We start from the raw sequence: 12,831 nt of genomic DNA, 5'->3' as shown, positions 1-12,831 counted from the left end.
CCAGCAGACCCCCACTCAGACAAGTCATTTCATACTATACTTTAACTTGAGCCCTAACTTTTTGCCAAGGCACAGGAAGCCTAAATGATGTCAGGGTTTTACAGTACCACCCACAAGCTCGCTTTCCTCCTATCTGTCCAGAGTCTGTTGAAATATTCCACTTCACGTTGTTGCACGCACAGTTGATGCACATAACTGATTTGATCTCGCTAAAGTTGCAGCTTTCCTGCATTTCCCAACTAATCTGTGCCACTTGTTATCAGTTACCTTGATGATTCAAGCTAGATATGTTTGTTTCTTTTCTTTTCTCTTGGCTTGGGATGAACTGTAAAAATACAAACTTTGTTTTTAGATGGGTAGATTGTGTTTTTTATTTCCATATTCATAAATCAGTTAGACTGTATGCTCATTTGGAACAAAGTGACACATTTCTCCTCAGTGTATGTGAAATTGAAGGAGTTGTAGTATTGTGTAACGATTGAGGGCTGTTCTGTTAATTCTCCAATAAAGTTTTTTTTTTTTAAATTGTCTCATCAAGGTCATAACTTGTGTTCTTACATATATTTATTATTCCTTACCTTTTTTTGCAACTTAACCTAACATAGAAACTCAATTTAAACATCAAAAACGATCAGCTCAATTAGGACCTGGGCTTTATCATTCATACCTGTTCATGCATAAATATTCTATGTTTTTACATGCCCCTGAATGCTAAAATCAGTACAATTCCGTTTTCACTCAATATAAACTAAGTTAACCAGGGCCATATTTCCCAAAGAATTTAGAAATCTGGGAAATGTTTTGGATTCAATGTTTTTAAACCTACTTATTTAAATAAGTAGAAAACTAAGGCTACTGGATTCGCAAATTTGTTCTAAACCAACCTATGGCATTTGTAGTTAATTTGCATCTCTGCTTTTAATCTGCGCAGTGCTATAACCACGCTAGAAGATGCTGAAACGATAGACAGTTAAAGACATGGACCACCAGATCCCGTTGTTCTGGACGGAGACATAGACAGTTAACGAAAACGACAGACTAGTCTCACTGTAGCCGGAGCTGTGGTTAAGCGTCGACGTCACAGCGTGATCCTCAGTCCAGCATCCCGGACCTCATTACAGCCAACACCTTCACACAGCCTGCTGACCATGTCATAACAGATGGAGCACGCATTGCTGTGAACCAGCCCTTCTGCTCAGCCACGCAGTGTTACACAGAAGACTACCAGCCTGGAAATGATGTCCTCTTACTACCACCCGGCCAAGGAAGCTGACATGGCGGCCATGACAGAGCCGCTCTGTCTGGAAAGAGGTAACGCTAGCTACCGTTACCGTGCCAGACCGCTTCTCTACACTCGACTAGCTTAAAAAAGATGTATCTTATAGTGAACCTATAATTTACTAAAATGATGCAGAGCTCGTTCTTTGTCTCAATAAAACATTTGTGAAATAAAGTGGTGTAGCGTTATGTCGCAGTTATACCGTTGTATTAGCTAAATGTTTGAAAGGGAACGGCCTATCGCTCGTTTCTTTAGTACGTTTGCCGGTCAGCTATATGATGAACAACCGTGTAAGGTGATGAACAACCGTGTTAGGTGTGGTCCAGCGGAACGAATGACAGACGAAGTAACGTTACCGTAATATTACGTGCTTCCGACAATGTGCATATCATACTGTATCATACTGTATCACTGTTTTACTGAATTGTCGAGTGATATAGACCTTAGTGGTCCCCTAATACTGTATCTGAAGTCTCTTTATATAGACCTTAGTGGTCCCTGATACTGTATCTGAAGTCTCTTTATATAGACCTTAGTGGTCCCTAGATACTGTATCTGAAGTCTCTTTATATAGACCTAGTGGTCCCTGATACTGTATCTGAGTCTCTTTATATAGACCTTAGTGGTCCCCTAATACGTATGCTGAAGTCTCTTTAGTTAGACCTTAGTGGTCCTGATACTGTATCTGAAGTCCTCTTTATAGACCTTAGTGGTCCCTAATACGTCTGAATCTCTTTATATAGACCTTAGTGGTCCCCTAATACTGTATCTGAAGTCTCTTTTATAGACCTTAGTGGTCCCTAATACTGTATCTGAAGTCTCTTTATATAGACCTTAGTGGTCCCCTAATACTGTATCTGAAGTCTCTTTATTATTACCTTAGTGGTCCCCTAATACTGTATCTGAAGTCTCTTTATATAGACCTTAGTGGTCCCTAATACTGTATCTGAAGTCTCTTTTATATAGACCTTAGTGGTCCCCTAATACGTATCTGAAGTCTCTTTATATAGACCTTAGTGGTCCCTAATACTGTATCTGAAGTCTCTTTATATAGACCTTAGTGGTCCTAATACTGTATCTGAAGTCTCTGTTATATAGACTTAGTGGTCCCTAATACTGTATCTGATCTCTTTTATATAGACCTTAGTGGTCCCTAAACTGATCTGAAGTCTCTTTATATAGACCTTAGTGGTCCCTAATACTGTATCTGAAGTCTCTTTTATATACCTTAGTGGTCCCCTAATACTGTATCTGAAGTCTCTTTATATCGACCTTAGTGGTCCTAACTGATCTGAAGTCTCTTTTATATAGACTTATGGTCCCTAATACTGTATCTGAAGTCTCTTTAATAGTACCTTATGGTCCCTAATACTGTATCTGAAGTCTCTTTATATAGACCTTAGTGGTCCCTAATACTGATCTGAAGTCTCTTTTATATGACTTAGTGGTCCCTAATACTGTATCTGAAGTCTCTTTTATATAGACCTTAGTGGTCCCCTAATACTGTATCTGAAGTCTCTTTATATAGACCTTAGTGGTCCACTAATACGTATCTGAAGTCTCTTTATATAGACCTTGTGGTCCCCTATACGGTATCGAAGTCTCTTTATATAGACCTAGTGGTCCCCTATACTGTATCTGAAGTCTCTTTATATAGACCTTAGTGGTCCATAATCTGTATCTGAAGTCTCTTTTATATAGACCTTAGTGGTCCCTAATACTGTATCTGAAGTCCTTTTATATAGACTTAGTGGGCCTAATACTGTGTCTGAAGTCTTCCTGAAATTCAGCCTTGGTCCAGAATTCCAGCCACTAGAGCCAGTCCCACAATGAGCTTTCCTTAGTATGTGCCATTTCTGAGTCTGTTGTTTTTGAGGGGGGGGGGGGGGGTGTCTCTCTCTCAAAACACCACCATAATCCCAATTCATAACCCACAATTACATTTTCACACTGACATATTCCCTTGACCCCCTTTACACTCTACATCTTCTCTATCGTTCTTTTTATATGTTCCTTCTATTTATTAGTCCATTTCATACTTTTTAACCTCCTTTTTCTTTTTGTGTGGCTAATTTTCACAATGCCGCAACCCCCCCCCCCCCCCCCCAGGGATCAAGCCCTGAACCATCCCCCATGCACAAGACAAGCTATCTAATTGGGCGTTTTATATTCTTGAATGAAACTAACAAACTATACTAAAAAATGGGCCCTTTGATTAGGTAGGAGCCACGTCAATGGTCTCAATGGTGTGTGTGTGTGTGTGTGTGTCTTTTTTTAGTTTTACACATTTGAGTGCCTTTTTCTGGGACATGGAAGTTCTGGTTCTAATAGTTGATAATGGTTCTGTAATACAATATATTTAATATAATGTTTTTGCCTGTTATGCTTCATTTATTGGGCAATAAAGACAGCAAAAGGTTTTCAAAACAGTGATAACTGAAACAGATGTACAACACACCGCGTGTGTGTGTGTGTATACACATGTGTTTTGCAAACAGACCTAAGTACTACACAGATAAGAACATCTGCACCCCCACCACCAAAGTAAACATAAAATAACTATAAAATATATAAATGCATATCACACAGTCGACATATAGACACACTTGCAGACGCCATCTTGGAAGTTTGTGATCAATACTGTATGAGGATGTCACCAAGTGGTGTCCCATTTCATAGGGGGGTGTTTTCACCCCTAGCCCTTACCACTTGGTTTCAAGAGCCTAGGGGTAAGGGGTAAAGGGTGGGGGTTGGGGTAAGATGGAGAAATGGGTTTGAGCCTCAGGAGCCAGTATTTTGCACAGGGGGGGGGGGGGGTTAGGTGTCCTTCTAGAAGAAAATGTTTGTCAATTGAAAAAACATATTCCCCATACATTTTGTGTCTCTTTTTGGTCATTAGTTTTCTTGTGGGTTGTTGTGGGTCTCTGTGGTCATTTGGCGTCTCTTTGTTGTCTGTTTGTGTCTCTCAGTGGTCATTTTGTGTCTCTTGTCCACATCACTGTGGACCGTTATTATTACCATATCTGAGTCCAAAACGTTGGAAAAGCTAGAGCAGATGAGAAATAGGTATCACTCAAAAAGCTTAAAGAAGAAACTCGCTAAAGAAGTCCGAGTCCAGTTTGTTATTGTGCTTTAGTTACCAAAAAATTTGCAATTAATCAGATTACATGTAAGTAATTGCCTAACGTAGTGATTCTAATTGCCACGCAGTGAGCCAGAGCCCTGTGGAGCTCCTGGGGATCTGGCTGGCTGCCTTGCCCCCGTTGTAACCCCGCCTTGTGTGTCAGATGTGTGCAGGGTGATCGAGCTGCTGGACCGGCTGCAGCGGAGCGGGGAGCTGCCCCCTCCCAAACTGCAGGCCCTGCAGAGAGTCCTGCAGAGCAAGTTCTGTGCTGCCATCAGAGAGGTAAGGGTGTGCAGCAGACGGGGGTTAGGGGTCGCCTGGGGGCAGGAACACCAGGAGGACTCAAGCCCATACGGTTCCACATCCTAATAGTACTTCCTCCCTAATGTATTGATGATATGGACATGGTTTCACCCCCCACAACACTCTTTGCACATTCAAATGTAAAAATCTGACTGTTTTTAAGAAATGTAAGCACAATATCCACATCATGCATCATATGTGGATGGGTCACACTGTAACAAGAGATGGTCAGATATGTATGTATGTATATATCTATATATCTATATGTAGTGCTATATGTAGTAACTTCTGTCTCTGTTCAGACATAGGCAGATGTGAATGATCTTGAATATGACCTTTGACCTCTTCCCAGGGTGGCAAATGGCTTGTAACAGTGGCTCAAATATCTTTAAATCAATAATCATAACAAAAGGCTTAATATTTCAGTTGTCCTCCAACTTTTTGAACTGATAACTGCAGAAAGGGATTACCGCAACACAAAGAGACAAAAGATATTCTGACTTAAATAGAGGAGTTTCAGATTCATTTCACAATTTCAGTCATCAAGTAAACACTTATTAAATTATTATTAATTCAAATAAATAATAAGAAACTAGATACAGCATGTTAATCAGTGAGCTTTGACAGAGCCAGGCTAATGTTAACCCTGCTACAGTCTTTGAGTTTAGCTTAGGACAGTGGTTTTCAAAGGGGGGTATGTGTACACATAGGGGTACTTTGGAGTACTGCAGAGGGGGTATGTGACAGTTTTGCAAAAATAAAAATACATTATTCCTAAAAAATTATACTATAATAAAAAATGAATTAAGTGATGGATTCTAAACATTTGCAATGTAGCATTGAAAGGTTTTTGTTAACAAAAAGGTTGTCTAGTGAATCTGCCGGCGCTGTATTCTACCTCTTATATTATATTATATTATATAGATTTGTTTTGCAAATATAGGGGGTACATGACTTAAAAAAACAATTTAAAGGGGGTACTATATTGAACAAAAGTTGGAGAAACAGTGGCTCAGGCTAACCACGTCCTTACTCCAGCTCCATAATACAAGATTAAGCAATGTATATGTCATGTAATATGTTTCCCAGAATATTGAACTATTCCTTTAACTGTTAACCTGTTTGTCTTGGAAACATATATATTAAGGTACAAATACATTTCTAAGTTACTTAAAGGTTCAGCGTCTTTGTCCTGGGACTTTGTAATGGGGTCCAGGACTTGTTTGTCCAGTGTGGGTGGGATTCACCTCACCACACTCCTGTGTTGCTCTGCCCTGCCCCCCCCACCCCCCCACCCTCAGGTGTATGAGCAGCTGTACGACACTCTGGACATCGTTGGAGGACCAGAGGTTCGAGCACAGGCAACTGCCAAGGTATCACATCCAAACTGCTATATTATAAATATACTGTACATATAACTTAACTAGAGTGTTAGATTACCGAAGGTTAGATCCAACTTATTGGCATTGCACGAGTAGACCAGTACCCAGTATGGGGCGGCTTTGGCTCAGTGGTAGAGCGGTTGCCTGCCATCGAAGGTTGGTGGTTCGCTCCCCCCCCTCAGTCATTGTCGAAGTGTCCTTGGGCAGACACTGAACCCCGAGTTGCCCCGGTGCTGCGCATCGGAGCGTGAATGTGTGTGAGTGTTTATCTGAGAGATGTGGCACCTTGTCGCAGCGCCTCGCCACAGTGTGTGAATGTGTGAATGGTGAATGTTTCCTGTAGATGTAAAAGCGCTTTGAGCATGTGTTTATTAACGGGAAAAGCGCTATATAAATACAGCACATTTACATTTACATTTAGTGCAGTCATCAATCAAGTGCCTTTCCTTTCTAGCTTTATGCTTAAAAAAAGACATAAAACACAGAATGCAGGATGATCATGTTAGTCCAATGTTGAAATATTAAAGTGCATTTAGCATTTATTACAGCAAGCATAACCTGTTTCAAGGGTTGGGTATCATTTGGAATTTTTACGATTCCTAAACCGATTCTTGATAAACTGAAAAGACATCAAAAAGGCTCTTTTTATAGTTTAGAGTTTTTTATGCGACACAGACCCAGTCATGCTTGATACTCTGTGTGATGTAACGGACCGTCCTTTGTCTTCCCGACCAGGCCACGGTGGCGGCGTTTGCGGCCAGCGAGGGCCACGCCCACCCAAGGGTGGTGGAGCTGCCCAAGACCGAAGAGGGTCTGGGCTTTAACATCATGGGGGGCAAAGAGCAGAACTCCCCCATATACATCTCCAGGGTGATCCCGGGGGGGGTGGCCGACCGTCAAGGAGGGCTGAAGAGAGGGGACCAGCTGCTGTCTGTCAACGGAGTGGTAAGAACACACACACACACACACACACACACACACACACACACACACTGGAGCTACACACACTCATACAAGTTTATTTTGATGCCAGCTCAGCCTGTGGACTGATTGTGTGTGTTTGTGTGTGTGTGTGTGTGTGTGTGTGTGTGTGTGTGTGTTGTCCATGCAGAGCGTGGAGGGCGAGCACCACGAGAAGGCTGTGGAGCTGCTGAAGGCCGCCCAGGTTTCAGTCAAGCTGGTGGTGCGCTACACCCCGAAGGTCCTGGAGGAGATGGAGGCTCGCTTTGAGAAGATGAGGAGCGCCCGGAGACGCCAGCAGCACACCAGCTACTCGTAAGGCTGCGAGACGAGGGTGGTCGTACACTCACGAATCGGCATCAATGTACAAGCCGGTCATATGCATACAGCATAACTATGTGTCTCTTCCTGCAGATCTCTGGAGTCCAGGGGCTAGCCGGTCCAAAGCTCCCGCCCGCCTCATCCTCCAACCCTCCTGCCTCTTCTGTTCCAGTGGGAGACCTTAGATGAGAAGCGAAAAACCAAAGTAGCCTACCAACACCTGTTACCTGAACTTCTTCATGAAGCCGAACGCTGCAGTTTAAGATTTTCTCTCCACCCTCCTTCCCTCCTCCTTAGAGAAATGCAGCGTTAGTTTGTAGTCAGACCATGCCATGTTGTTTCTAGACTATTTCACCAACGTGGATCAGTCTAGAACCTCACTTCAATTTTTAATTTAACAAAGGGCTCTATCAACGGCGCAGACCAAAATGTCTCCACCTACAACCAATCAGAGCAACGAGAAGTGACTAACAACCAATCAGAGCAAAGAAAAGTGACTAACAACCAGTCAGTGCATGTAATAGGTTTACAAAGTGAAAAAGTCCAAAGTCCCCCCCCCCCCCCCCACCCAAAGGGACTCTTCCAACAGAAAACCCTTCCCCACTGCTCCAAAACACCTCTACTGTAGTACAGCCTTACTTTAATGCTCACCTAGCTGCTAGCATGGCACGCCCTCATACTCTGCTTCTGACTGGCTAGTAGTCCTTACCTAGGTACTGTCAGGGCCCTCATACTCGTTCTGCCTGGCTAGTAGTCCTTACCTAGGTACTGTCAGGGCCCTCATACTGCTGTCTGAACTGGCTAGTAGTCCGTACCCAGGTACGTTCAGGGCCCTCATACTCTGCTTCGGACTGGCTAGTAGTCCTTACGAGGTACTGTCAGGGCCCTCATACTCTGCTTCTGACTGGCTAGTAGTCCTTACTCTGATAAAACCACGAAATACAATTATGAACCTGAAAATGAGCAGAATATGAAACTGTGTTTGATCATGAAGTCCGCTGGTTTATCAGTCAAGTGTGTGAAATCTGCTGCAGACTGGATTCTCTGTTCAGAGTGACGGCTGACTCATTAGGAATGCTAACATTCACACATGGAGCAATTTGTAATTACCTGTCTTGCCCGACACAACCGACAATTTGACACAGGACTGCAGGGCCAGAGATCGAACCCCCGACCTTCTGATTGGTGTCGTCTGACCGCTCCATCACCCCATTTATGACATGTTTGTGTTGCCACTGCACTGTGTCCAGGGGCCCTCTCACTCATAGAACTGCAGGAAACTGTCCATCCAGTAACAGCTGTTGTGTAATACAGGTTCACAGAACACACATCTGCCTGCGCTAACAACATGTAAAACATCTGTAGACAGATGTCAGCAGTGTGGACGGCTCAGAGAGCGAGAGGAGAGATGCCAACAGGCTCGGCTTTACAGAAGAAATGGGTTATGTAACGCAACAACCAACTATATGATACAAACAGTATTGTCTCATCCCATGTCTCATTTGAAAGTGGATTAGCGCCCAGCCCTAGTCTCCAGGCTATGTTGCCGTGCAGTCGTCCTCAGCATGCTATTATATAAGGGCGATCCATTCTGTAGTGTGTGGGTAACCAGAGCATGGGGTCTGTGTGTTGACATGTAGGGGGGGGGTGCTCTGTCTGCTGTTATACCTCAGGAGCACCGACACCTGCAGCCTTCACCGCCATTTCTCCATCCCCTGTCCCAGCTAGAGGGCTAGCCATTAGCATTAGCAAGACCTACACTGGAATCAGGAGCTGGCTGGGGTCATCTTAGTCAACGTTTTGAGACTGTTTTTAATTTATTTATTTATGTATTCGTTGATGTGTATAATTATTCATGAAATAAAGTGGGAATTGAATGCTGTCATCTTGCCTGTCATGTTCCACGTTCCTCCGGGACACAGCCAAAGGTGGCTTTCTCAGAAATAAGGTGACATTTTTTTGACTTTACATTTTCAATAACATGAAGAAGACATGAAATTAAGAGCTGGAAGATTTGAAACCCGTGTTTCAAATCTGTGAAACACTGATTTCTATGCTGTATGTGAAATGGGAATCTGAAGCTGCAAAGTGAAAGCCACCTTCAGCCTTGTAGTTTATTGTGCAGTAGAATAGTCGGCCAAGGCTGAATAGCCCTCTAAGGGACCCCAGGGGCCACTGTGGGCCCCTGTAGACTCCACTGTTTCTCCAACATTGTATCTTGTGAACGTATTAGTATTCATCAGTTGGTTTTTATTCATCTATTTATTCAGGAATATACATCCTGTAATCACAATATCACAAAATAAATAATATAAATACGGTATATAATGTATACTTTATTAATCCCACAAGGGGAAATTACAATTTACACTCTGTTATTACACACACATGCTCAGTACCTATACATGTACTAATGGAGAGACGTCAGAGTGTGGGGGGTGCTGACCATGGAACGGCGCCCCGAGAAGTTGGGGGTTCGGTGCCTTGCTCAAGGGCACCTTGGCAGTGCCCAGGAGGGGAACTGGCACCTATCCAGCAACCAGTCCACCACCATACTTTGGTCCATAGGTGGACCTGATGGAGACGGAGACATGTGTTTACCTGGATTCATGGTCTATTCATCTCCGCCTGTACATGTTGTGACTTGACCCAGAGGTATGGGTGTTAAAGTGATTACATAAGGTGGAGCCCACGGCTGACTGTTGGCCCTGAACTGGTGTGGATGGAGGGCTGCCTCTCTGCAGCCCCCCCCCCCCCGGGCTTTCCTCAGTGGGGGGATGATGCTCTGCTCATCACGCAGCCTGCATGTGAGGATCCTCACGTAGGCCAGGAGCTGCAGGCTGTGGGGGAATCAACCCTCAGCGCTGTCTCACAGGCAGCAGGCTCACGTCAACTTACAATGTCAACGATCCACACATCAGGAGATCTGAGATCTTGTTGACTATGAACTTCTTGTGCTTCTGGGTCAAGATTGACTTTTTGGTGCTTTTCCAGACGTTTTTTTTATGGTCAATAAAACAATGAATGAAAAATAATGAATTATTTAGACTAATAAGCTGCAGACATCCTTCTTGCTGTTGCGTTTTTGTCGTGTCTCCCTCCTTCCCATATTTCTTCTCTTTGTTTTGGTATGGAAGGATTATGGAAAAGGTGCACTGTGGCTTCTCTGGTATGTGTAGTGTACTTTTCTGTATGTTGTCATAGAGACCAATGTTTTGCACTCTTGCCTATTTATTTAAATCAAAAATGTGATCGCAATTTTTTTTAATTTGACTTAGAGTTAAGGTCAGAAAATGTTGAGTGGATCACAGACTGGTATGTGTAAAATCTCAGTCAGGATGCTGTTATGAAACCGTTTTTTTTTTTTTTTCAAAAACTATAACATTGAAATAAAACAAATAATTCAATAAAAGCACTGATTCATTTGACCTGGGACGAATGTATGAGTTCCATACAACATGCATGCATACTTGTTATTTTTGGGCCATTTGGGTGAAAGAAACCCATGTTTCTGATATGAGAAAACTTGTGAAATTTGACATTTCTGCAACAAGAAGCAGTAGGTTTGCCTCTTAATGCCTGTAAGACAACAGCCGGGGTTAACAAACACTAAGCGTTTCAACATCACTGTTTAACCAATCAGAGCCGACGACACAATTACATTGCCCTGCTGAAATCTGAGCTCTGATTGGTCAAGCCCCTCTTCATCACCAGCAGCAGCAGCAGCTTCCTGCATCTCACTCCGTTCTTCTTCTTCTGACACTCCGCGTCTCAACTATCTGGTGAGTTTGACTTTCCCCATTCAACTATCAAAATGAGTAGATAATAAGATGACATTTTGCTCACATTTCCTTCGAATAGAGTTAAATAGTCTAGTTTGGCACGGCTATATTATTGTATTTTTTTCCGAGCACTTTTTAACATGGTTGTTCTTAGCTAGCTAGGCTAAATGTTCTTTGGTCCAATAACGTAGCTTTAATAGCAGTAGTGGGAACGGTTTCTGGAAATAACCCCCCAGAGTCCGGTCTAGAGTCTAGACCTGCTCTTTATGGAAAGCGCAATGAGATAACTGTTGTTGTGTTTGGGCGCTATATATATATATATATATATATATATATATATATAATAAAATTGATTTGAATAATAAAAATGAGGTCGTTTTTCCGAAAGTTCTGGAGAAACTCCCAGTGTCCTTCACACGGCTCCGCGAGGACGCGGAAGCGCCGTCACGAGAAGCGGGCTGCTACCTGTATTACTACAGTATTAGTTAGACTACTACAGTATCACTACAGTATTTATACGGTGGTAGGCTTTACTGTATAGTAGCCTTCTAAGTAAAATATGGTCGGCAAATTGGGGAAGAATTCCTAAAAGCATCCGCCACATCCGGCGGAGTCTGAGTAAAGATGTGGCGGAGAGGCGGGCTGTGATGTCACAGGACGGGCTGTGATGTCACAGGACGGGCTGTGATGTCACAGGACGGGCTGTGAAGTCACAGGACGGGCTGTGAAGTCCCAAGGACGGGCGTGAAGTCACAGCGGCTGGGTTAAAAGGAGGGCTGTGAGTCACAGGACGGGAGTGTGACGGTCAGAGGCAGGATGTGAGGTCAGAGGCTGGCGTGATGTCAGAGCGGGCTGTGAGGTCAGAGGGTGGTGGAGGTCAGAGGTGGTCTGTGAGTCAGAGGCGGTCTGTGGTCAGGCGTCTTGAGGTCAGAGGCGGTCCCTGTGAGGTCAGAGGGTGGTCTGTGAGGTCAGAGGGTGGTCTGTGAGGTCAGAGGGTGGTCTGTGAGGTCAGAGGCAGGATGTGAGGTCAGAGGCGGATGTGAGGTCAGGGGTGGTCTGTGAGGTCAGAGGCGGGATGTGACGTCAGAGGACGGGATGTGACGTCAGAGGGCCGAGATACAAGTTACGGCTGGTGAGGTGATCAAAAGCAGGAAGGAAGAAATGTTTTAGTTCATTTAATAATCAGCATAACAGTAAAAAGCAATCCTAGAACAATAAATATTTTTCTTTGTTGCATTTTTATTAATATCATCATTAGCCTATGATGTGTATGTAAGAATTAACATAGAATGTATGCAGGGGCTGCTTTTCTGTCATTTTGTATCTTGTGAAATATAACTGTAAACTGTAAACTCCAAGAAACAGAAAAATAAAGAAATATACTGTATGTATGAATTGAATGAAGGAATAGAGGAGTTCAACTGTTTCTCTCACTAGAACTGGAGTCCTCATGGAGTGGACATCACTCTTAGTAATCAGCTTTTAGAGCTTGCAGAGACAACGTTGGGACATTTCTGGGTTTCTTCACATTTCCTTTTCAGAGGTGGAGAATGTCGTGTGGACATATTGTGGTTGGGTTTTGCAAGACTGCACAATCTGCTGGTGTTTCCAACCGATATCTGGAGAAATAAGTCCATACTGGTCTCTCTCTGACTCTCTTTCTCTTCTGCCCCCCCCCCC

General features: G+C 43.4%; 2 protein-coding genes across 2 annotated transcripts in view; both read left to right on the top strand.

The window, feature by feature from the left end:
* The first annotated feature begins 1,027 nt into the window (after positions 1-1,027).
* Positions 1,028-7,569, top strand: lin7b (lin-7 homolog B (C. elegans)). Its single transcript, XM_032538354.1, has 6 exons — positions 1,028-1,311; positions 4,567-4,685; positions 6,008-6,079; positions 6,824-7,033; positions 7,200-7,363; positions 7,463-7,569. The coding sequence occupies exons 1-6, from the start codon at positions 1,236-1,238 to the stop codon at positions 7,482-7,484; spliced, it is 663 nt and encodes a 220-aa protein (XP_032394245.1). The 5' UTR covers positions 1,028-1,235; the 3' UTR covers positions 7,485-7,569.
* Positions 7,570-11,062: 3,493 nt separating this feature from the next.
* The window catches only part of LOC116703533 (fructose-bisphosphate aldolase A), a 6,023-nt gene continuing 4,254 nt past the window's right edge, over positions 11,063-12,831 (top strand). Inside the window, exon 1 of the mRNA XM_032538323.1 lies at positions 11,063-11,151. The gene's annotated coding sequence lies outside the window, so the exon portion shown is untranslated. The remainder of the gene's footprint in view (positions 11,152-12,831) is intronic.

Source organism: Etheostoma spectabile, chromosome 15, assembly GCF_008692095.1.
Source record: "Etheostoma spectabile isolate EspeVRDwgs_2016 chromosome 15, UIUC_Espe_1.0, whole genome shotgun sequence".
In the NCBI taxonomy this organism is placed as follows: Eukaryota; Metazoa; Chordata; class Actinopteri; order Perciformes; family Percidae; genus Etheostoma; species Etheostoma spectabile.
This window is presented reverse-complemented; position numbering and strand designations above follow the sequence as displayed.